The sequence below is a fragment of the Carettochelys insculpta genome, chromosome 29, assembly GCF_033958435.1.
Source record: "Carettochelys insculpta isolate YL-2023 chromosome 29, ASM3395843v1, whole genome shotgun sequence".
In the NCBI taxonomy this organism is placed as follows: domain Eukaryota; kingdom Metazoa; phylum Chordata; order Testudines; family Carettochelyidae; genus Carettochelys; species Carettochelys insculpta.
Window position 1 is genome coordinate 10,284,566 of NC_134165.1, and position 23,793 is coordinate 10,308,358.

Consider the following 23,793-nt stretch of genomic DNA (forward strand, 5'->3'; position numbering starts at 1 on the left):
ATCCCCTGGCCAGCTATCCTAATGCAAGGCTACCCTTGAACAATAAATATCTTTAATCAGGCCTACCTGAAAATCTGGCACCCCTACCTTAGTTCAGCCTGACAGTACTTCTGAAAATGGACACGCTGCAAACTTGCAAAAGATTGGGGCCTAGAAAACAGCTATGGTTAACTTGCCCATTGGCACACAACTCTTCCTTACATTTATCTCACCCTTCCAAGAAAGTAAACAAACATTCATTTTGGGGGACAAATTTCTTGCTAGTCCAAGATCAATAATGCCTTTTTGCCAAACCTTTCACTGTCTTTGCAAGAAGGTTAAAAGAAACCCACTGGCTTTTATGAATAAACTACTTCACAGGATCTTGCAACAACAAAAACAACAACAGAAGTATAGAGAAAAGAAAATAATCAGACACCCACTATATTAAGTAGGGAGGCATCAGAGGCAGATGAATAACATTGTAAGCCAAACACACATCACTGCTCCTTTCTCAAAACAAGATTTCTGTCCCCCCCCAACCACCACCAAGTATGTTTGACTGGGAGAATCTCTGAGATTGAAAACACTGACCAAGTTGGGATGTCATAAAATCGAGAGGACAGAGTTATTTTATATGTTTGTTTAGCCTTAATTTAAGCAGCACCTCCTGCACAAGGAATTAATGTCACATTCCTAGGATCCTTATTATATTTTCTTTTAGGGTAAGGGAAATGTTGAGAGTAAAATAAGCCACCAGACACTAAAATAAAACTAATTCACACTCACTGGTTTATTGAACACTGGGACTTTCACAGACACACTAAAACTCTTTATTGCAAGTTTACAATGATCATGTAAAATCAGTCCAAAAACACAAATAACCACGACAAAAAACTAGCTACTGACTTGGCTTCAACCTTGCTCAGTTTTTTTTGTTTTTTTGTTTTTTTTTTTTAAATATGTCACTACCCTCTCTGGTTGGTGTGATTTTTTTCAGCTTTTCCCCCATTTCTGCAAAAAGAAAAGAATTTCAACGCTCCATTTTATTCTCGCTTGATCATTGTGCGTTTGTAATGCAGAGGGCAAACGCCTCCATTCTTTCCCTCCCTCTTTATCCTTATTTGTTCTTTAAATTCACCTAACAGAACACTGACCTCTGCCCCCTCCCCCGCCTCACCCTTAAAAATAAATAAAACCCTGAAATGGCATTAAAAAAACCCTGCAGGTACTCGGTCACCTGGCTCCATGCTATCTTACATGCAGGTCTCACAGAAGACCTCATTGGTTTTGTTGGTTGGTTTGTTTTATACGCACAGGAAAACTACAAGAAAAGAACCAAAATATATATATGTATATATTAGATTCTATAAATAATCAAGAGTCAATTGTGTGGGGGTGGGGGAGATTGTTTATAACCTTGTGATATCGTCTGCTCGCTGATCCTGAGCTGTGCCGGGCGACAATTCCTCGCTGGGAGCGGGGTTAGCTGGAGCAGGGATGCCTGCCGATGGATTCGAAGGAGCCGAGGATCTGACTTTGGTATTGGGCAGCCTGTGGTCTTTTTTCCATTTCATCCGCCTGTTCTGAAACCAGATTTTGATCTGCCTTTCCGAGAGGCACAAGGAGTGAGCGATCTCGATACGCCTTCGCCTGGTCAGGTACCTGTTATAGTGAAACTCCTTTTCCAACTCCAAGACCTGCTGTCTGGTATACGCCGTCCGGGAACGCTTGGGTTCGCCTCCATTGTAATTGGGATTCACTGCAAAAGCAAAGATGAGCATGAATAGAGGGAGAGGAGCAAGGAGAAGAGAGAGGCAGAGGGGGAGAGACTCCCTCTCTCTCTCCCTCTCTCTCGCACACAGGAAATCTAGAGTGGCTCAGGAAAAAGTAATCAGCTAAATGGGTTATAAAGAACTTCTGGCAGCCCAAGACTTTCTCTTCTAATAAGAAGGGGTTTCCCTGGCTCCAAAGACTGAATTATTTATGCACGCCTTACAAAGCTTTCAGAGTTTCACACATACATAACAGAATGAACCACATGGCTAAGGCTGCCCGGACTACTTGGCTATAAAATTTATGGTGGGTGTAATTACCCATTCCGAGTCGTAAATCCAGCTCAATTGTGCTAACCCAAAGACTCTCATGGAAGGGAAGGAAATAAAAAAAAAAAGTCGAGGGACAGCATGGTGTGAAAATAGGAATGAAGACAAGAGCAGAGGAAAAAAAATAGTTGCCTACCAGTACTGACGTGGATTTTTTTCATCCATGGATAGACTATAGGTTGCTTAGAAGCTGTGTTAGGATGCTCGGGGTTTGGCTGGTTGCAGGCTGGAGGGGCTGGGGAAGGAGAGGTGGAGGAACTGGTGAGAGCAGTCTGCTCACAGAGCTGCTGCGGCTTCTCTGAGAGGTGGTGGCCTCTCTGCGTTTGCCCATGGCCCCTTTGGTGCGCGGCTGGAGCTTGGATATTGGCACAGCTGTACTGGCGCTCTGGGTAGTTTGGTCTTGCTGGTGGGTACAAATCTTGATGATGCTGCTGAAAGCTGGACTCCCTTGTCCGGCTGTAATATTCCGGACTGTGGTCTGGGATGTAATTATTTTGCGAATATTCCTCGCATGGAGGAAATTTCGGATCGATGTAGTTAGAGTCCATCAAATAGGAGCTCATGATCATTAATTTCTGGAGTGGAAAATAATTTTTCTCGCTTTGTCGTTTTTCTGCTCCATAAAGCCCTCCTACAAGCTGGCGACCCCGTAAAGTTACTTTCACCATGTGACTCCCTGGGCCAATCACACCAGCCAGCCTAGTCCCCGGATAAGGAACCAAAAGCGTTTTCAAAATGTATCCAATTTGTGTGTGAGTGCGCGCGCGCGCGCGCGGGCGTGTGTGTGTTGTGGTGGTTGGTTGTTGTTTGTGTGGTCTCAAAACTAGGAGTCAAGGGACCAGGATGGGGAGCAGAAACAACCGCCCCCCGCCCCCACCCCATCAGACAAATGTGTAAGGAACAAATCGAAGAATGAAACCCTACCGGTTTTTTGTAGCGGGGGTGGGGGGACATGTGGCGAATATTGTTAATAACACGCCACGGCAGGCTGGATTTTAGAGATCTGCTGCCAGCCGGACCCCCCTCCCCCATCCTGCAGAGCTCAGCACCAGAACAAGCCTTAATTCCGAAGATCAGCTACCCCTGTGCCCTGCACAGAATAAACCGGGCTGAGAATTGGTTTCCATGAAGATGGTTCACGAATAGGCTGCGTCTGAAGAATTGCGTTTGACCCACCAAAGCTTATGCCCAGCTACATCCAGGTTCCAAGGGACTCCTCGTTGGTTAGGTGAACACAGGCGAACACGGCTCCCCCTCCCCCGCCCCCCGAGACTTGTCAGAAGAGCGTGAATTTTTCACTGGAAAGAAATGCTGGGGTTTAAAAAAAAAAACAAAAAACCTGCCCCCTTCCCACTACTAAATAACACAGGGCAGACTGTGTCCTTGCCAGTAAACTTGATTTCCCCCACCTAAAATGGAATATTGTTAACATATATCATTCATTGCATGGGGGCGGGGAGAGGGATGGAAGGGGACAAGTTACCTGAGAGGTAAAAGGGAATATGCAAATCGTGGCTGAGTAATTTAGGGTTCTCCACATGCCTCTTCCCCCCGCCCCAACCATTGCTTAAGAGATACCTCATTTCCTTGAAAACTGATAGGATCTATTTGTGTATTAAAGCTCATATAGCTCCCCAGGCTTCCCACCCACTCAGAAGGCAGGAGTGCTTTTGGAGTGACAGCATTGCTTTACTTGTAAAACTACTCGAGTGTTTTTATTCCTACTGGCTTTTACGCGCGGGGGGGAGGGGTTAGTTTATGCTTTGTTTTCGTCATTCAGAATTTTGCCCTTTCCGGTCTTCCAAAGTTCCATGTAACACACGCACATATGTTTAAACGAACATGCATGAGCGCCACGCATGCAAGCGAGCGAGAAAGGTGATTCATAGCTCCACATCCAGGCAGAAAATTAGTTTCTCTAGCAACTTCCATTCAAAAGACCCATTTAACTAGCTCCTTTAATGGGGCGGGGGGAGACGTTGAGATCTCTGCAACCTATAGAAAAATGGCTCCCCTTCCCACATGCCAGGATAAACAGACGCCCTGTGCAGGTACAAAACCTGGAAATCGATGGAAAATATTTTGGAGAGCGCAGGTCCTTGCAATTAAGGGCTTTAGCTGTAGCTTGCACTAAACAGAGGGGCAGAGAGAGTCGGATTAATCCCTTGTACTGCTTGATAACAATTATGGTTGAAAATCATAGCTTGCAGGGCATTGCCATATTTTACTTGATAACAATAAAAGTGACACATAAAGTTAACTGTTTATGTTTTATTTATTAGACTAAACGTGCCAGCGGTGTCGGCGGCTTTTGGCTCGTTGTTACAGCTTTTATGGGGTTGTAAAACGCCATAAATCAGTCACATGAAATGGTTGGGGCTTTTTGTGCTGTTGGCTGAGACTTCTGCTGTTGCTTCTTTATATGAAAAGTAATAATGTGGTTTTATTATTATTATGATCCTCATCCCCAATCATCATTATTATTCAGCCTACCTTTAACAAGCCACCCCCACGCTGCCCTGGCAGAGGCAGAGGCTGTTTTGCACTTGAATAACTACCTTTTAAAATGACATAACCGGTATTTGAGAATTTAATTAGAACAGCTGCAATTAAGGGAATCAAAGGAAAGCAGAACTTTACAAGGCTCTGGCATCGTCCATATATTCCCCTAGAGACGAATTTGTGACTCTCAAATATTCACACAAATTCGATTCTACAGGGTACATATAGACGACTGTATAATTTGGCACTTGTGGTGTGGGAAGACCGCACATCAAAACCAGCTCTCTGGCTGGAGGAAAGTTGCAAAGCATGGAAAGGCCACTCACTTAGCTTGTTGCTCCAGCCCTTCCCAGCTATGGGTTGCTTTGCATATTTATATTTCCCACGTCCTCCCTCCCACCAAGACTCAGGCCCATATGTATTTTGGCCCTGCTACACGTGAAAACTCGTTTTTGTATTATTATTACCTAGCCTGTATTGTTTTCATTGGCATCTTTTTTCCCCCCACGGCCTGACTCATTGCTAAGCGGTGGATTGGAAAAGATGAGCCCTGCTTTATGAGAGTTAGATGTCTCTCCCAGCTCTAAAGAATGGTCTCTGAAGAAAAGGGGAGACTTTTGCAAAAGCCATTCATGGAAATGTATTCTGGTATCCAAAACATGGGCTCGGATCCAGCCAATAAATTTCTTTTCACTAGCTAGCTCCCATGATGTCCAAACACCTTGGATTCCTACAGGATTCTGGCTTTTATTGTTCAGATGGGTGCAAAAACTTTATTCCAAGGCTGCGGGGATATTGACTAAAGACGTAGGGTTAATCAAGTCATTTTAGCCAGCCAGCTTTTTTTAATGTATGCATCTCGGTAAGATCCAGAGAAAAGCAATGAAAAAACTGTCCACAGGTAATTCTCTAAGAAAAGATTATTTAGGTTATCCTAAACACCAGCAACTAAAGAGCTCGCAAATCCAAGCCGGGAAGGTCACCCAAACCAGTTTCTACCAATGAGTTTCAGTGCTACAGTTCGAAGGCTTAAAAATGCCTTTGGCTCACTCTTCCAGCTGGCCCAGAGAGAACGGCAGTTTTATTTCAAGGAGTTATTATTTTTGTAGCCTTGGGACTTAACTGCAAATATTTTATTTAGAAAAAGCTTCTATTTAAAGAAGCTCCTGGCCCCCCTGCCTTAGCAATCTAAATTCATTCCCCCTTTTATTTTAGTCATTTTTTGACATTCTATCTAAGCAGGGTAGGAAAATGTCCCCCACCTACAAACACACCTACAGACTTGACTTTTTTCTTTTTTTCCCTCTCATGTTTTCAGTAGAGTGGCACAATTTTGTCTCCATAAAATAAGTCTGGAAGGACGCCTGAGGAATAGTTGTACAAGAATCTGGCTCTTTTATGTATAAACCTCCCCTCCCGCCCCTCTCTCTTTCGCCTCGATTTCCCCAGCCAACACAACAATGTCGACAAACAGTTTTGGACTGACAACGAGGAGAGAAATATAGCACCTCGAAAAAAAATAATTTCTGGTCTTTATTTCCTTCTCTACCCAGGAATCAGGTTGCAAAATATAGCGCTGGTTACCATTTCAAGAACATTTTTGAGTACAAAGCCCCTTTCTGACAGTACTGAAGAAAAATAAGTGACTATTGTCCCTGCGGATTCATTGTCTTAGCTATTACCATACTGACCGTTTGGTAACCTGTACCTCGAGCCATTAGCAATCTGTGCATCCTAGAAAAATGAAGTACCTATCTACTGGGGATTTTGTTATTCAAGGTTTAATAATAATAATAAAACAGCCAAGCGCACGCTATGAACTATCTCTTCTCAAGATTCATAGGAAGGAAATAAATTTTTGAGTAGCGTTTTATTTCAAGCATTTAAGGGTTTATTTTAAGGCGATTATTGTACAATAAGTTACATTAGTGTGTGTGTGTGCTGTGTGGAGGAAGACAGATCGGTTTTTTGCAGAAAAAAATAGTTGCTTTCTCTGTGACATATGCAATGACATGCAATTAATTAAATTTTAATTTTTCTAACAACTTGAAAGCAGTAAGTGCAAAAAGACCTTTTTCTTTTTGTTCCTTCATAATGCAAATAGACAGGTCTAATTTATGCAAAGAAATATGCAAATGTTTAATTGATTTTTTCTTAAATCTGTTGTCAGTAAAAGTAATGAATCGGCCTAAAACGATTTTAATAACCAGAGCATGTCACCAGAAGTGCTAGTTTTCACATTTTTCTTTTGAGCCTCTTTAGTCTCCGAATCTGTAATAAAGTAAATATTTACCCCTTCTTTCTAAAATATTAAAGATGAATTCCTGTTGTTTGCTTGTAAAAAATATGCAAACCATTTTCTCAAGCTCCCTCTCTCTTCCTCTGTCCCCCTCCTTCCTACCCCACCCAGGAATTCAATTTTCTTCAAATCTCGTTGAAAGTGCCTTTTTAAAAAGTAGGCGCATTTTAATATTGGTTAGACAGCGTGACCTGAATTTCACCTCAACTGTTTGACTTGATCCAATAGGTCACTGCCAAGGAGTTATTGATGGGGGAACTCCATTGAAATTTGTCTCCTCACAAATGGCCTTTACATCTTCTGGCTAGTTCAATAACTAGTTATAATGTAGAAGGGGAAAAATGAAGCCCAGAGGCAAACTAATTTGATGTTTCATTTTTATGCTGGAGAAATTGTTGGTTTTCTTTCTCTCGCTCCCCCCACCCCAGAATTTCCCCCTTAAAATCTGGGTTGGGCGAAGAACCCTCTTTAGCCGAAAGGAGATTTGAATCTGTATTACAAATATCTTTTTATTACTGTTGTTGTAGTTTTACGCCTTGGAGCTCACGAACTCTTCAAGACTTGAACTACACAGGAGCCTAAAAATGACTTGGTGCTTGGTAGGAAACCTGTTTTTACTTTTTTTTTTTTTAAAGGATGATATTTTAATAGATCAAAGTCGCCAGGGTGGGTAAACCCCTTTCTGTGTCCATTTAAAACTTCTCATGTGATTTCATTCATCTAGACAAGAAAATACGTCTTGCAGCTTTAAGAACTAGCAAACCAACCCTGGGAAAGATGGCCCTTGCAGAATAACTGTCTTTTTTTAAAACCTGACGTTAACTAATAAACTTACAAACGACCGAGTTCTTTTGTATACTTTTATGTAATATTTGCTTGCCTGCAATGGTTTACATGACTACAGCTGATCTTTTCCTTTTTTCCCTCCCATTAGCCCCTTAAAACCTCTTAAAAAGGCTGAACTATGTATGTTTTGTGATCAATAAATTCTGACGACAATCTTTCCCCCAGTCTGACAACTGTATGCGTTCCAGCACAAAGAGGAAAACAAATTTGATGGAGGATCCTTTTAAGTGACATATATACAGGATATAGAGTTTCTCCTTGAGTTTTTCTACACAAAAAATACCTGTAATGACTCATCTGCTTCTGCACCTTAGGTTAAGTTGTAAAGAAAACATTGATCTTCTACGGGGACGGTGGGAGGCGCGGGGGAGGGGACTGTTCCTTGGAAAGTTAGGTGGATGTTATTGTATGGTATGGAAATATATACAAACTTTGGACAGCTCTTGTTCTGTATTAGGCAGGAAAGCTTCTCCTTGAGTGGCACTTAGCACCTTAACCCGTTCAGCCCTCAAATCCTCCCCCACAGCGATCGTATTCATAACGACAAAGGATGCGTTTCTCCAGTGGGAGTCTCTCTGGGACAGCACCCCACGCCTCCTGATAAGGGCTTTGAAAGCAGAAGACTAGCCAGGAGCCAATGGGTTTGGTCTTGGCCCCAGAGACAGTCTAGAGGGTGAAGGGGAACATCCCAGCCTCCCATGAGAAGTCCCTCTCCAGACTTGGCTACTTCGTCCTGACCCGCGTCTAACTTCACAGCAGCCCTCCCAGACCCTTGCCCGCCTCCCTTTCCAGGGCTGCAGCCAGAGCCTCCCTCCAGCATCTCCTCCTGCTCAGGCGCCTTCCCTTTCCGCCGGATTCCCGGGCTAGCTGGCGCAAGAGCGAAGGCTGCAGCTGGAGTGAAGGCTCCGCTTCTCCTGACATTCGCTTGGAGGTGGAAAGGCCACAGCGAAAACTCCGATGGGTGGTTCCCATTCAGCCCCGGAGTCTATGGGGAAATAAGCAGCACAGGTTGCAGGCACCGCTGGCCGGGACTGACACCCTCTGCAATCTAAAATCAATTGGGCGGGGGGGTCTCTCGGGGGACGTGAAGTAATCACCGGACACTTTTTAAGCAGAGGGCAGCGAAAGAGAACCCTTTCCCCCGGGGGAGGGGGGGGTCAAATGGCCAGACGGCTCTTTCCAGACCTAGGGCTGATATAGGGTCTAATTAGATTAGCTGTACAAAGATGTCCTCAATACGGTTATAGACTGGTGAGGGGTTGAATCGATAGTTAACTGTTATTAAAACCGTGCAGATCCAGTAAGTCACTCTCCCAGCCAGTCTAATGGAAACATCTTGTATATAACAATGTGCAGGGCTTGCACACCAATGTGGTGTAGCTAAAGTGCATGTATATACAAATTGTGAATACACACGTTTTCTGAGTCGGACGACTGTATGCCCACACACGCATATATATGTATTGGAAATACACACACACACACTACACTTATACACACAGTGCATTGTACATATATGTCCACGGTGACCACGTATCAGATATCTCATGATGTGAGGTGTAAATGTCACAGGTCCCACACCTCAGACTATGTTTTAAAGTATTGTGTATCTTTTCATAACTATTAATGAGAGAGTATGTTGCCACGTGCACAACTAACACACATATATTCAGACCCCCCCCCCACACACAGGGACAGACGCGCGCAAGTTTCCACGTGGAAAGGTTGGTTTAGTGGCTGAAAGCGGTTCCAGGAGCCATTGGCACTACTGGCTGAAGACAGATGAGAAAAAGTTGGCTACTGAGTTGACTTTATTTTCCTGCCTAAGAGGGCCAGCCTGGATAGTCCTAGCCAGCGTTTTCTGTCGCCCAGCCCGCTTCACACAAACACACAGAGTCTAACCTCGCAGCTGGGTGTATTCCAAGGAGGCCACAAAACACGCGCATTTCGGGAGAACCCTTGTAATGGCCTGCAGCTACCAAAAGAGGTATTTGAATTCCAAAAAAAACCAGTATCTTCCAGCGGGCCATGGAGAACGACAAGGATGGACCATGATGGCTGAACAGCCGTTTGCTGTTCGCTCTAATGTTTATTTTTTTCCACCAGGGTACGTTCAGTTTAATCTTGCACTTTGTCATAAACTATTATCTTAGTTAATCCCAAAGGTGAATCCATCAAACCCTTTTAATAAAACGTTTATGAGTGTCTCAGTCCCGCCGAGGGTGGAGCGGCACCCTCCGAGCAGCAGGCAGAACTGAACTAAACTTCGGCGGCTGCAACATATTTTGACATAAATTGAGAAGGGTGGCCCAGCCCATCCCGGCGATTAGAATTCTGCAGGCATTGTTGTTTGCAGCAGTCATTAGTCAAGACTGCAGAAGCAAAAGGAGCCGCGGAGTTGGACAAGAGAAATCTCAGCAGAACCAGGCCTCTAAGCATCAATTCAAACCTGATAAGGAATCGGCGGCCTTATTGCAAGAAGATAACTAAGCCGTTCATTTGGGCCTTGGATGCGTTGAATAAATTGTCCCATGCCTGGATGGGAGACAGGGGTTTCCTATGGAAACCTGGGCAAAGGCCAAGGTGAGGGAACACCTAGGCTACCCCTACAATAAAGAGTTTTATTGACAAAACCCGCTGAGCATACACACACAAAATACACTTGGTGGACAGAAACTTTCAGGGGAAAAAAAAAAAGGGTGCTTTTGTCGACAGAGTGGATGAAAACAACCATCTGCTTTTATGTGAAGATGTGATATGTCAACAAGAGTCTTTGTCGGAACATCTCTTCTGACAGCAACTTCTGTAGACAGATGCTTCTAGTATAGAGGTAACCCCTGGGTACCAGAAATGCGCCACCACAAGGCAACAGAGCTGTTAGATTCCAGCCAGAGTTTGCAGGTGGGGGAAGCACATCAGTGGAAGGAAATGATGACCGAACATAATGCCAGCTAGTACTCAACATAACAGACCTCCTAGATCCGAAAATCTTATTTCAAGCTCTCATTTGGATGGAATGAGTTAAGAAGCATTAGGTGAGGCAGGGTGGGCGAGGAACATAAAATATTGGGTTGTTCATACTCCACTTCTTCACTTACACATGACCCAGCAACTCTGAGACGGGACTATTTTTTATAAAAGAAGCAATATATTTCTTTTCTCCACCTCAATAAGGGGGATTAATTTCGACACAGACAGATACCCAAGAAAAGCAGAGACAGATGTCAAGTGTCAGGTTGTATCTATAAGTAAATATTTCCCTATTCCCCCAACATTCAAATGTTTTATTCCTACCCAAAGGGTCAGGAAAGCAAAACATGATGGGGGGGGGGAAATCGAGGAATGCATATTAGATAATTCATTTACAACATACATTGATCTAACGCTGTCTTATATGGAGCATAATGTGCGCTCTCTCTCTCTCACTCTCTCGCTCTCTCTCTCTCTCTCTCTCTCTCTCACACACACACACACACCCCGATTGCTATTTTATGGAAAAGTGTCCACACAGAGGACAGACAGACAGACTCTGGAAAGATACTGAACGCTACCTCACAAAAAGCAGTTCGCCTTCAGCAGGGATTATAAACTCACATAGGCTCAGCTCGTGTTTACGTGGGTGTCTAAAAATGGATGTCTTTGCTAATCTGTTCGCTTCTCCCGTAAGTGTGTTTCATCAGAGGGAGATATAAAGAACGCGTACGCCGCTCACTCCTCTGCCTATCTGCCTACTGAGCATGTACCTAACCTTTTCGCTCTCAAAGCTCCCAGGAAAGCTGGTGAGTGTGCGTGTTTCTATTTTTATTACTGCGAAGCCTCGTTAGAGCGCACGTTTTAGTCGTTTTTGTAAAGTATGGCTTTCTCCGGCTGGCTATCATGCATCACAGCCGCAAACGTACATAATACAGAACACAAAGCAAAGGGGGGAGAAAAAAAAAACCCAGCAACCAACCTCTAGCTCGTCTTTAATTACACCAGCCTATCACCCTCGTGGAATACTCGAAACAGAACCACAGCACAAGCACTAAAGAATAAATATGATTATTGTTAATAACAGTCACAACAACAGCGAGGCCTGACCTCCTCTCCACTACGGGACGCTCGCTTGGCCTGTGTTTGGGCGGAGTTTAAGCAAAATAAGTTCTTTTTTAAGGGCAAAATAGAGATAACAAGCAAAGCGAGGTCTGGCATGATGGCTTTGGTGCATTCATCTTCTGTACCAATGGGTCCTGAGCTCTTATTGAATGGCCTCAGCAGAAAATGAGCTACACACATTTCCACTGTCTCTGCCCTCAGATTAGAGGCTGGGGTGCCAGGCTGGATGCAGTCAGTTTTGTTGTTTTTTAACGATAACACTGCAGAGGTAACTGGGCCAAAATCGATCGTTCCCAGCCCGCAGCACGAGCTTATTCAAAAGAAAAAACTTTTCCGAGGTACCTTTGGTACTGGCAGTAAAAGCAGATCTGGGGAATTTACAGCCTTAAAGACACAGACCCCCTCACTTCCTGCGATTAGCGACAGATCAAAACGGACACCTACCTGCGTTTACAACCCCCGCTGTCCTCCCCACCCCCCTTTCCTGACAGGAAACTCCCCCCCCCCCCGTAATAAAAGTCTAGTCAGCCACCCCTTTTGTGAAAGATGAAACAAAATCCACACGATCGCGGCTCCTGAGTCTAAAACAAGGACATTGGCTTGGGTTTTGTAGAGAAAGAAAGGAAGGAAGAAAGAAAATTACTTACTGCCGTTTCTCTCCATTTTGTCATGGCCAAACCTACAGAAAAGAAAGTTTCATTTTTTTAAAGAAAGACACACACAGGCGAATGTCCGGCAGGACCAGCCACTACCTACGGGCGCGTGAGAGCACTTGGCCAGTTGACTTGTAGATTACGCTCCAGTTCATGTTACCTACAACTCCAGCAAATTCTAATCCCTGCCGCGGCCAGAAATAAATACAGAGGTCAACAGTGGCTGTTTTCTCCTCCCCGTGTGATTATTTTGTGGCTGACACACGAATTAGAGAAATCAGTGAAGTGCCAAGAGAGGGCTGTGTCTGCGGAGCGCTGTAGGTGCCAAAGGAGAGGAGAAAAGGAACAGATACGGAATAAAGACTCTGGTGGGGGCATAAATTGAGCTCTCTTCATTTAGATCAAAAAATATCTCGCCGGCTCGGCTCCGCTCACGCGTGGGGTCGGCTGGGAAAACAAACACGGGATTGAAAACACCAACGAGCTTATGAATGGAATAATGAAAGGGGCAGTCGCCAGGGCAGGGCGTCCTCCTAAATGAAGAAGCGATCTGGCGGGCACCCGGGTGGGCAGCTCCTGTGCGGGCGGGGGCGAGAAGGGAACCTACGTTCATATCTGCCAGGGGAGAGGGAAATCGCAAGTTAAAAAAAAAATAATCGATAACTCGGAATTCAACTCTTGACCGGGAAAACCCCGATCAAACTATCATTTGACAGGAAGGCTGCTGCAGGATCGGATACCAAATCGATCCAATCAGTCCAGCAGTACAATCTGCATAGGCACCGGGGGTCTTAACAGAGAGAAGGAGGGGGGGGTGATGGTTAAAACCCAGTGGGAAAATAACCGAGAGCAGCCAACTGACTGTCTGGTCGCACCCTCGGTGGGGACCTTCTTTGAACTGGATAGTTTGATTTGTTCTTGCTGCTTCTTCCCCGCCAACTCCACCCCCCGAGATTCATCGCCACACTTAAACCATGAGGGTTCCGCTCATGTGGGTAACTCAGATGCCCAGGGATTTTCTTGCAAAAGAGGACTTTTTACTATGAACTTTCTTCATTTTTAATTCATTCAGCGGCAAGTAGCACTGGGGGTGATCGGTAGTTTGTTGAGTCTGATCAACTGTTCTCAAACGTGTTCTTCAGGTTTAAAAACCAAAGCAGCCAAATCTGCGGAGGAAGTGCCAATAATTTACCAGCTACAGCCCTAGATTTAAGAGAAAAAAAACCTTAATCATGACTACTTCTAACCAAGGAAACACTCTCCCGAAAGAGTATTTTCAAGTCGCAAAACTTTCTTCCCGTGTCAGCCCCGCAGCGGCTGAAAGCTATAACAAACCTCCGAGCGTCCTAGACTTTATTCAGTATCAATATTTACTTCTTACCCTTGGCAATACTCGGCTCGTGCTTTAGATGCCTTGAGGGGTTATTTGTCATCATGGCTGTAGCATTGAAACCAAAGCACACGCGTTCACTTTCCATTCTTTTTTCTTCCCCCCAAAGGAGGACAATTGGAAAATATTCCTTCTTAAATTTGCCTTACAAAGGATTGCTTGGAAATATTCAGGTCCTGTCTCTGCTGTAACCCCCGCCCCTTTGTACGTCAAATATGGTGGCTCTGGAGGACTATGTAAAGGTTTGCTTTTGGAATATAACACATCTTTGGTAACTGTCCCCTACAAATCTTCTGAGGGTGATGAAAAAGTTATAACCCTACTTTAAAAACAAAAACAAAAAACGGAATGAGGGTCTTTCAGTAGCAAGTCTTGTTAAAGGCAGCACAGATGGTGGTTGGTTTTTACGTAGACAATAATATATTCCCACTGTTATAATAGCACGAAGCCCAATTATATTGACTCGCAATTGCTGCAGTTTTGGAGTTGCTAACTCATCGTTTTCTGTCTTCCTGGTTCTTTTTTTATTTTGTTTAGTCTCTTTGCCTTTCACACAAATGTTCCCAGCACGAACTGCAGGATTTTAGCGTGGTAAAATGTTCTTCTTTCAACGCCATAGCCCCTCTCCTTTCCCCAAACAGGTAGTTTCAAAGGTTACGTGTGAATATTTTTCAGTTACAGTAATTTCAGTGCAGCGGGGGGTTCAGCTCAATTGTCATTCCAAATTAAGCAGAACGCCTCCGAATCTCAACTATCCCACCTGACAGCATCCAAAGATTAATACTGAGCACTGTGATTTATCCTCGATCGGTGGCAAAACTTGGACTGTATTTATGTTCCAATAAAAAAAAACCCAAACGGTGAAACATTGGATAAAATGTCAAGCTCAGGCTAATGTTGTACTACCTGCTTGGGGCGGGGCAGTGTAAGTGACAGAGACAGTGACACACCTGGGCGAATGTCACATGTGCCTCCTCTAATCAAAAATGTTTAATTTTTGTTTTTAATAGCTGTCAGGGCATGTGCAGACCCTGTCTAGCGACTGGCAAGCCATGACCACGTGACTTCACTTTGCGCATGCCTGCGACGGTCCTTGAGCGTAAGGTACACAAATCTTCCAGGCTAACTTTCCATCTTCTCGTGGAGAAATGTTAGCCAACCACATATACATTAAGGAAAATAATCATGCAGCGAAGAGTCACAGGGATGGAAGCAGAGACATTGCATTGATCATAACCCTTCAGAAATATTTAGCTCTGGAGAAAGCTAAATTAAAAGTGGATGATTTCATCTGGCAAGAACTTCCCCATTGGAGAAGATGAAATGAACTAGAGAGGCCTGCCCCAGCTCAATCTTGTTCTTAAAGCACAAATAAATAACAGACTGTGTGAATACGACGTCCAGGTGAAAACCAATTGTACCCGTTTCTCTGTGGGTGAGAAATCCTTCCCTCCCCCAGAAACTCAGAGTTAGGTGGAAGAGAAAGAGCAACCAGCAACCTACAGGGATCACTCTTTGCAAGCAAGACCGAAATGACTATTTTTAAATAAGTGTCACGTTTGCCCGTCTGAGGAAACTTCCTAATTCATTGAAACCCTGGGAATCTGCCTGCCATACAGAACATTCACTCTTTCGTGAAGATGCCGAATTAGGCTGGGGTGTTCTCTTGCAAGGTAGAGGAGTGGTCATCGGAAGTATTAAAATAACTTTTATATATGGAGAAACGAGGGGGTTGAATATGTAACTCCTCCACGTTCACAAATCCTGAATAAATTAAAGCCTCCAGCACCTCCATTGTTGTGCAAGTTGGAGGCCACGCAAGGAAAATTAAAACAAAAACAAAAAACAAAACAAAACAAAAAAACGGGGGAAGGGGGAAGCCCACGTGCGGGATGGATCCCAGACGTGCATTGACGCCAGCCGCAGACGAAACAGCTCAGCTCCTACCACGTTCACCCAGCACTGCGCAGCATGGAACCCACGCGCCCTCGCCCGCGGAGAACTACAAGCTACCGCGCCCGGCGACTGTCTGGCAGCGTGGCTGCATTTTGCGTAGCGAAAGGACAAGAAGGCTAAGAAAGGGGGAGCGATTTATTTCCGGGCGTCTCTTTCCTGGCCTCCCCCGGCTTCCCAAGCGGCTACTCCACCCAGCCCAAACTTAAACCGGTGACACTCCGGACTGATGCCCGTTCAATGGGAGCAGCAGAGGTGACCTCAGTCTGGTTGGTTTGCAGAGGTAGAAAGGAAGGATCGCGTGGGCACAATATTTCTTTGTTCTCAATCCTTCTCCTCCTCCCCCACCCCCACTCAGAAATCATGGCACCCCTCCGGTACCTTTCCACTTCTCCTTCCGGCAACCGCTCAAGTTTTGTTGCAAAGAGCAGGCCAAACGCCGCTCCCCTTCCACAGAAGGGAGATCTCTCGCCAGAAAGCCCTCATGCCACCACGAGACCAGATCCAGCTTCGCACAGAGGTGGGGGAGGGGCAGATGTGCACACATATGGTGGTGGCTGTAGGCTGGCCCCCGCAGCTTTTCAAGGGATAAAAATACCAGGCCATAAGAGGAACGCTGGGGAACTCCTGGTTCTTGGGGGTGGGGGGGGCGGGCAAAGCTCTTGGAGATTTGGCCCCTTATGGAGAACCAGGTCAAATCTTTAAAAAATAAATGCCATTAAGTTACCAGCAGGGAACAGTCCCATCTTGTAACTATTCAGAAGTCAATGAAGTTCCAGGTCATGGTGAATTAGGCCCAGTGTTTTTCCTGCATTTAATAAGTAGGTAGGGCTCTCTGCACTCACACTAAATTACTGTGCATATCTCTCAGGTGACACTTTATATACAGCATACACAGGAAGGGTGTACTTTTGGGGGCACATGTAGGTGTAGCCCTGCAGCAACTTCAATAGTGTACCCCCAATCGTCTTTGTTCAGGCAAAATTAGCATATGCTTCAATGGGAACTTCCCCTAACCAAAACGCTAAAAGTCTGGTACATTTTAGTGCACACACCTGAGAACCTGTCCCCATTCAAGTCCATGTCACTTTTGCAGTGGGGCTAGGATCTCACCTGTGCCTCTACAAAGAACAACCTATCTGAAGGAGTGTAGGAACAGCTGGGCAATGGTGAATTCTGCTCTGTGGGCTGTAAATCCTGAATGCCTCCTTATTTACTCTGGTGAAGGGAGACAGAATCTGGCTCCAGGATGAGCACAATTAATTAAATTAATGGAGAACCTTACTGAAGGACTCAGCAAGTGCTGCTGTTTATTGAAAAGGGTTGGATCTTTATCCCTACCTAAGTAACTAGATAAGGAGTCTTTAGGCCTGAATCTGATTGAAGTCTAGTGGGTGTGTTGTCCAGCTGTGTGGATGGGATCAGAGCCTTGATCCGAGGCTAGAGGCTTTAGATCACCTTTAAAAACTAGTCAAGGCTATAAGTAACACCAGCAGCACCTACCTGAAAGATAGGGCCTACCTATAAAAAGAGAGAGGCCTGTGGCCACCGTTCAACTTGCTTTCCCGTGATGGGAGTGCGGTTACAACCTTTCCAATATAGGAGGGTCCTGCTTTCCTCATCCCTGATGAAAAGGAAAGCTGTTTGATTGGAGGTACTCCTCTTTTCTCCAGGTATATCCTTTTCATGACAGTTTGGGGAAGCAAGACCTTAAAGCTTACTGGGCAGGATCTTCTCCCCAACTCCACGAGTGTGGTTTTGTTTGTTTGGTTTGGTTTGAGTTTTTTGTGGGGTGCAGAGATGCAGGATTGGACCCTTTGGGTCAGAGGACCAGCTCCCAAGAAGCTCCTATGAAGAATAATGGGGTTTCCCCCATTGTTCTTCTGTGTTTGTCCATTGTTCTCAGGAGGATCTACTGGGTTTTGAACACTTCAGAAAGTCCAGCTCCTAGATTCAGGCATCTAACTGTGAGCTCTTGGTCTGCATACTTCCCCCCGCCCCTCCGCCAGCCCCTCCACGCGTCAATTTCTCTCTCTTTCAAGCGCAGCCAAACATTTTATATCTTCACACATAAACACCCGACTCTCCACACCGCCCGATCCCCCCTCCTTCCTGTTCCTTTGAACTCGGAAAACACGTCCTCTTTTCACTTCGTTGTTTACCCCAAGGGGCCGTTTGATCGCGAGTTGGACTCCAATAAAACCAGACGAAGCCCCAGCTCTTTCTAGGCTTACACCCTTCCCTTGACACTTGGGTTCGGAGAGCTCTGTCCTGCGTAGTCACCGGTCTGAACTGGAGGGGAAATATGACGTGAACAAACCGAGATTCCCCCTGGAAGTAGAACTTGGACCACGGCAGGGATTCTCACCTATCGCCAGTCATTGCTGCCTCGCCTGATCCCCCCCACCCCCACCCCCAAATATGACCCGTCTGACTATGACCACGAGGTGGTCAGCTTTCAGATAGGACCTCCGGACCTGCCTTCCCGCAAGGACCTCTGCTCAGGTGTGCTGCGTAAAATATTGAAGGTAAACCACCCAGATCACCCATCTACTTCATAGGGTTACCATATCCCACCTGGGAAACAAGAGGACCCCCCTGAGAGGGAGAGTGTCTGTAGCAACGCCTATCAACTCACCTGGTATGAATGTATTTTGTATGCTATACAGAACTGTTTTATGAAGATACAAGCTAACAGGCCCACCTCTCTCTGACTCTATATACTGTAAGGCAGGAATGCAACGGTGACTTGGTCGATTCTGATACAGGTACACTACCTCTTAGGGGGGTCCTCTTTTTCATAAGGTAACCCCAATTTAAACAGGGGTTGGATTGCAGCCTGCCCCGTTTTCGATAGCTCCTTTCGACCCTCCCCCTCCATGGCTGGAGTTTGGAACCGATCCATTGGAGGAATCTGGTTTCCTTAAGCCAAGGAGACAAGACGAGTAAGACAAGATCGCCTAGTCCAAAAGCTGCCTTCGGGATCTGATCCTATCGTTCTTCTGAAGAAGGAAAGAAAAATGCCACGTCTCTACCGCCTTAGACCTGCTCTGCCAGAGGGAGTTTACAAATTCTTCGGCCTAGTTCCAAGCTCTGAGCTCCTGCCTCTCACCACACACCTGCCAACAGCTTCAAAGGAGAGCGTCTCTGCTCGGCAATGCGCATGCACTCAGCCACCCGGGAAACCTTTTTTAAAGCAAGCTCTAGATTGTGGTCCTTTACAACAACAACAACAACAACAACAACAACGACGACGACGACAAACAAGCCAGCAAACAACCAAACCGTCAAGCCCGAACCGAAGTGAGCTGCTCGGATTTCACTGGAACTCCATGGGGGAAAGCAAAACCCAGTTGCTCCCCCCACACCTTTCGTTTTCTTTAAGCATTTTATTGACCGCAGGGAAGGTGGAGTTGGGGGGGGGGGGGTTGCTTACCCAGTACTATACGGAGCTTTCTGGCCTTATCTAATTTCCACAAGCCCTGGGGGAGGAGGGGGGTGGCATCTGATATTCCTTCTAGATAAGGTCCCTGACGGCCGTTCGCCTTATACGCCTTCCCTGTTACTTTAAAGCGGCATACGTAGCAGCTGATCCGACAGCAAAAGCAGTAAAGTCCTACGTTTAGAACCGCTCTCCCCCCAGCCCCCTGTATAAGCAGAGTTTTATGCCCGTCCGCCCTTAACGTTCTATTTTAATCACACTCACTGGGTGCCATGGATTTTTTCCCCCAGAAAGCGAGGGGAGGGGGAAAAAGGAGGGGGGGCGAAATTAACTTACTGAGAACGCTTGGGATCCATTTGGTAAGATGTACCTTCACTAACAGCAGTCTGAGACGCCGTAATCCACACTAAATGCCTTGTCCCACTGTCCCAGCATTAAACAGCTCTAGCAGCTGCGATGGTGGACAGTTAAGATTATATATGATGTAAATATATTGTGGGTTTGTCAGCTCCCCCAAACCATAAAACTTAGTTTAATGACATCACGTGTTCTCTGGGAGCCATTCAGGGCTTTTGCTTAGGGCCATCCACATAAATAACCTTCAAAAGTTTTAAACTACTAAATTCACATTGAAGCCATGGGTATTTCTGCTAATGTTCTCATGTTCTCAGTTAAACTAAAAGGCCTTTGCTCAATAATTATGATGATGTTAATAGTCATAACAATGCGGGATTTTTAAAAAAAAAATGGAACTTTGGTCTGTTTGATTTTTGGGGCCATTTTAAGTTCACACTGGGTTGACACGGAAAAGGTAAGTCATTTTTTATTTCCTTCTTGTTTTCAGAGATCTTTCGGAAAGGGTAGAGAGGCAGGCAGGGGAGAAAAAAATTCTCTCGAGAAAGTAGCAAGAACAACAATCAAAAATGAATCAGTCTTGGAACATGACTCTTTAAAAAGAAGAGAGGTTGAAATTAATCCATCTCCCCCTCCCTTCTTCAGGAAAGGCAGTTTAACCTAATTAATCATAAATACACTGCCGCTTCGCCCGATGACAATGAGAAAGTTTGGAGTCGTGCGTGTTAGGTTTTTAAAAAAGCAGCAGCAGCAACAACAACAACAACAACAACAAAAGAAGCCCTACAAAACCCACTCCTCCCTCAGATATGGCAAAAATTGGTCGGATTGTGTTAACCCTTAACTGTCAGGTCTAATTGTTGCTTGACAGTTTAGCGGTCAAACAGAAAAGAAAGACGTTGTTGACGATTTAACACAAACTGTTTCACAGACAGAAGGATCAGACTAGACACAGAACTACGTGAGTAGCGAACAGCCACCAGCATCCGCCAAATTATTTTCTGTGCTTGAGCAATTTCTCAATAGATTTACACAGCATGGGTAGAAAATAAAAACCTACAAGGAATAGTTAAAGGACTCTATTATTCTATTTGTAATTACCCAAGGCCCACATAGTCAGAGGGCCAGAGCGTTAAGCAAAAACTGGTTCAGGCAGAATGAAATTTACAAACCTAGTTTTGATTTGCTTAGCAGTATTTCACTGTAATGGACGGGAAAATGACAGTTCTGCCAGAAAAATAAAAGAGATTTCCAACTGACTGCTAAATGACAATAAAATTAAATGTCACAGCCTTTCTGAAAGCATTGTTCGAGACTTGTAAGGTGCCTAATAATAAATAAACAAGTATAGAAATACATAAATAAAAAGTATAGGGTGAGCTAGGGACAGAACGTCAGAGAGACATTCCATACTGGAGCACGTAGTACTCATTGTACCCTTAAAGACTTCCAGGCTGTCACTAAAAGAAACTTTTGTTTCCAGGTTCAGGAAATTGTTCCATTGTTGGAAATGTGTAAAGGAAATGCTATAAAGTTTTATGGAGCTATTGGCTTCTTGAAGCATTTGTTTCTACTGTAAATTGTTCTCAAGACACTCCAAAGATGACCTTAGGAGTGTGGGATGTCTATCCGGCTAGCATGTGTGTATATACACAGGTCTAGACAAATACATGTTGTATATCTGTCTATACCTATTTGTGTGCATACACACACACCATTCTCTCTCTCCCTGTGGGTGGGCGTGTGTGTGTGTGTGTGTGTGTGTGTGTGCGTTCATATATATATATATATATATATATATATATACACATACACACACGCTAGAGAATGGTGTGTGTGTATATACGTGTGTGTGTGCATACACATAAAACAAACCTCAGGAGTATTAAATTAGGTCAGTCACGTTAAATACTAAAAATAAGCACAGTTACGATAATAATAATAATCTGATAATTTTTGCAAGGAATTGGAAAAATAGTGGCTTTAAATAGACTTTTTTTCTTGAAGTATCAGGGGTTCCAGTACAGGTTTTTAATCGCCAAAGAAATGTCATTTTGTACTGACTTTCACAAACGGCACGTTCAAGAGTCTGCCCCACACTTCCTTTCCCAACCTGGCGGCTGAAATCCTAGCCCCATTGAAGCCTTTGGGAATTTTGCCATTGGATGAAGTGGGTCCGGACTTTCACCCTCAGCCTCTGTTGGAATATGGGCCTCGTCCTGCTATCACTTAAGTAAATGGAAGTTTTACCATGGGATTCAATGGGAATAAGGGTAAGGCCTACAGTCACGAAGCGGCCCGGTGCACCCCTACCACAACACGCCCAGTGGGAGTTGCGCCTGACCGGGCTTAAGTTGCTTCTCAACCTGTTCAAAGAGCGTCCAGCGGTATAAACTAGCCTGCTTTAGGGAGGGGATTTTTTTCCTGGGCTATACATTTGTGGCAGTCTTTGAAAACCATCTTCCTGGCAGAAGAGACCTTCTGTCAGCCGGGGGGGAAAGGAATACCGAGTCCCAAACCAAAGCCAAAGCTGCCATATTACCTGTGCCTTGGAAGTGGCGGTCTTCTCTCGTACTCTACAGGGCGAAGACCCCCCAACATTGAAAATACCCCTAGCTTCGAAGACTGAAGATATAGAAGTGCACAGAAAGGGCGTTCGGCCCCCGTTATCTCCAGAGAGATTTTTAAGGCCGCTTGCAGCAGGAATTGAATACAAGAAAATCCGCACACGGAGGTTTTCTCCGCGGGCACGCCAAAGTTTGGTATTCTTCAGGGTTTATTTAATATGACAAAATATAAGTTCCATGGTCTCTCACATATGCAACTTCAACCAAATAAATATGCGGAGTACATTATTGCGGGGGGAGTTATTAAGATGGACTACATGTAAACAAAGATGTATAACTTTTTTTGCTTTTTTATATACTTTTAGCATTTAGCGAATCTACATTAATTACGCAACAAATAAATACACAATAATATTAGGTCCAGACAATTCATTCTCCGCTCACCCCACCCATGCTTTACTTCCCTGCGCAGATTCAGGCCGATTATTTCATAGTCCAGTCCTGTCTTTTCATATGCAAATAATAAAACAAGGAAATCTAAGCCCGAACCAAACAAACTAACAAACAAAAAACAAAGCCTCTCAGAGTTTTTGCCCTGTTTGAGGACAAGTGCATCTAGGATATAAGCTGTGGACGTAACCAAGCCACGTACAAGGTAAACATTTTTCTTTTAGACTTCAGAAAGTGAAAGTAGAGATGTCAGGTCTTTTATGTAGGACTCCAGGATACAGAGGTTAATTTGCATACAAGTAAAATATATCAGCATTTTTCTTCTTCTATTAAGGTTAAGCAAACAGTTAAGGAAGATTCGGTGACTTTAGACGACTTACTCTGCGTTAGGTCTCTCCTAGGCAGCTTGTTATTGTTGTTGTTGTTACTATGACAGTACTGATAAAATACACCCCATTAGTTCTGCGGCTTGTTTTTGAGCAACATTATTATGACGGTTATTATTATTATTATTATTATAAACCCCCTTCCTCCCCCACCCCAAAAAAGAACATACAGGTTAGAACATTGAGTGCCATGAAGCTCTTTACACGAATTTCTGCATGAAGCTAAGGGCAGGTTTTTGCATACTAATAAGAGAACTCCTTTGTCTGATGGATTTGTGAGGGTATGTAACACAGTCCATTCAGCAATACGACCCCCTCCCCACCCCAACAAGAAAAGTTTTCTGAAGGTAGATTACAACAAAACTCGTGTATATGCGTATGGACTCTCCTCGGAGAGCCGCCCTTCTGCTTAGAGGGAATCTTTGCTTTTCAATTTGGAATCTTTCTTCCACTTCATTCTCCGGTTCTGAAACCAGATTTTGATCTGCCTTTCGTTTAAGCACAGGTTGTTGGCTATTTCAATGCGCCTCCGCCGTGTGAGGTATCTGTTGAAATGAAATTCTTTTTCTAGTTCCAGAGTTTGGTAGCGAGTATAACTCGTTCTGGAACGTTTGCCATCTGTTTCTGGAAAATAAAAGACACCACATGAAAAGCCAAAACAGTTCTGTTTCAGAAATAAATAACAACACAACAGACTATAAACAAATCTCCTTGGTAATGCCCAGGACAATTGTATCTGCCCAGGACACCAAGGTTTGTCCAGGGTCAACGT

At 44.5% G+C, this 23,793-nt stretch overlaps 2 protein-coding genes across 21 annotated transcripts in view; both read right to left on the bottom strand.

Moving 5' to 3' along the window:
- HOXC5 (homeobox C5) overlaps nt 1–23,793 on the bottom strand; it is a 75,937-nt gene that overhangs the window by 35,064 nt on the left and 17,080 nt on the right. For 3 of the 20 annotated variants that reach the window (XR_012642770.1, XR_012642773.1, XR_012642768.1), the window contains exon 1: nt 19,601–19,705. The exons of 8 other annotated variants lie outside the window; for them this stretch is intronic. Coding sequence is in view for 1 of the 12 variants with exons in the window: in XM_074979544.1 (XP_074835645.1) it covers nt 23,431–23,645 (215 nt within the window). In the remaining 11 variants the exon portion in view is untranslated. Of the gene's footprint in view, nt 1–11,683; nt 11,756–12,473; nt 12,508–19,600; nt 19,730–23,222; nt 23,646–23,793 lie in introns of those variants that run through there. 9 more of the 20 variants (XR_012642758.1, XR_012642761.1, XR_012642775.1 and 6 more) reach the window with 7 other exon arrangements.
- HOXC4 (homeobox C4) lies at nt 749–2,767 on the bottom strand. Its single transcript, XM_074979546.1, has 2 exons — nt 2,221–2,767; nt 749–1,741 (listed from the first exon to the last, which is right to left on the bottom strand). The coding sequence occupies exons 1-2, from the start codon at nt 2,750–2,752 to the stop codon at nt 1,392–1,394; spliced, it is 882 nt and encodes a 293-aa protein (XP_074835647.1). The 5' UTR covers nt 2,753–2,767; the 3' UTR covers nt 749–1,391.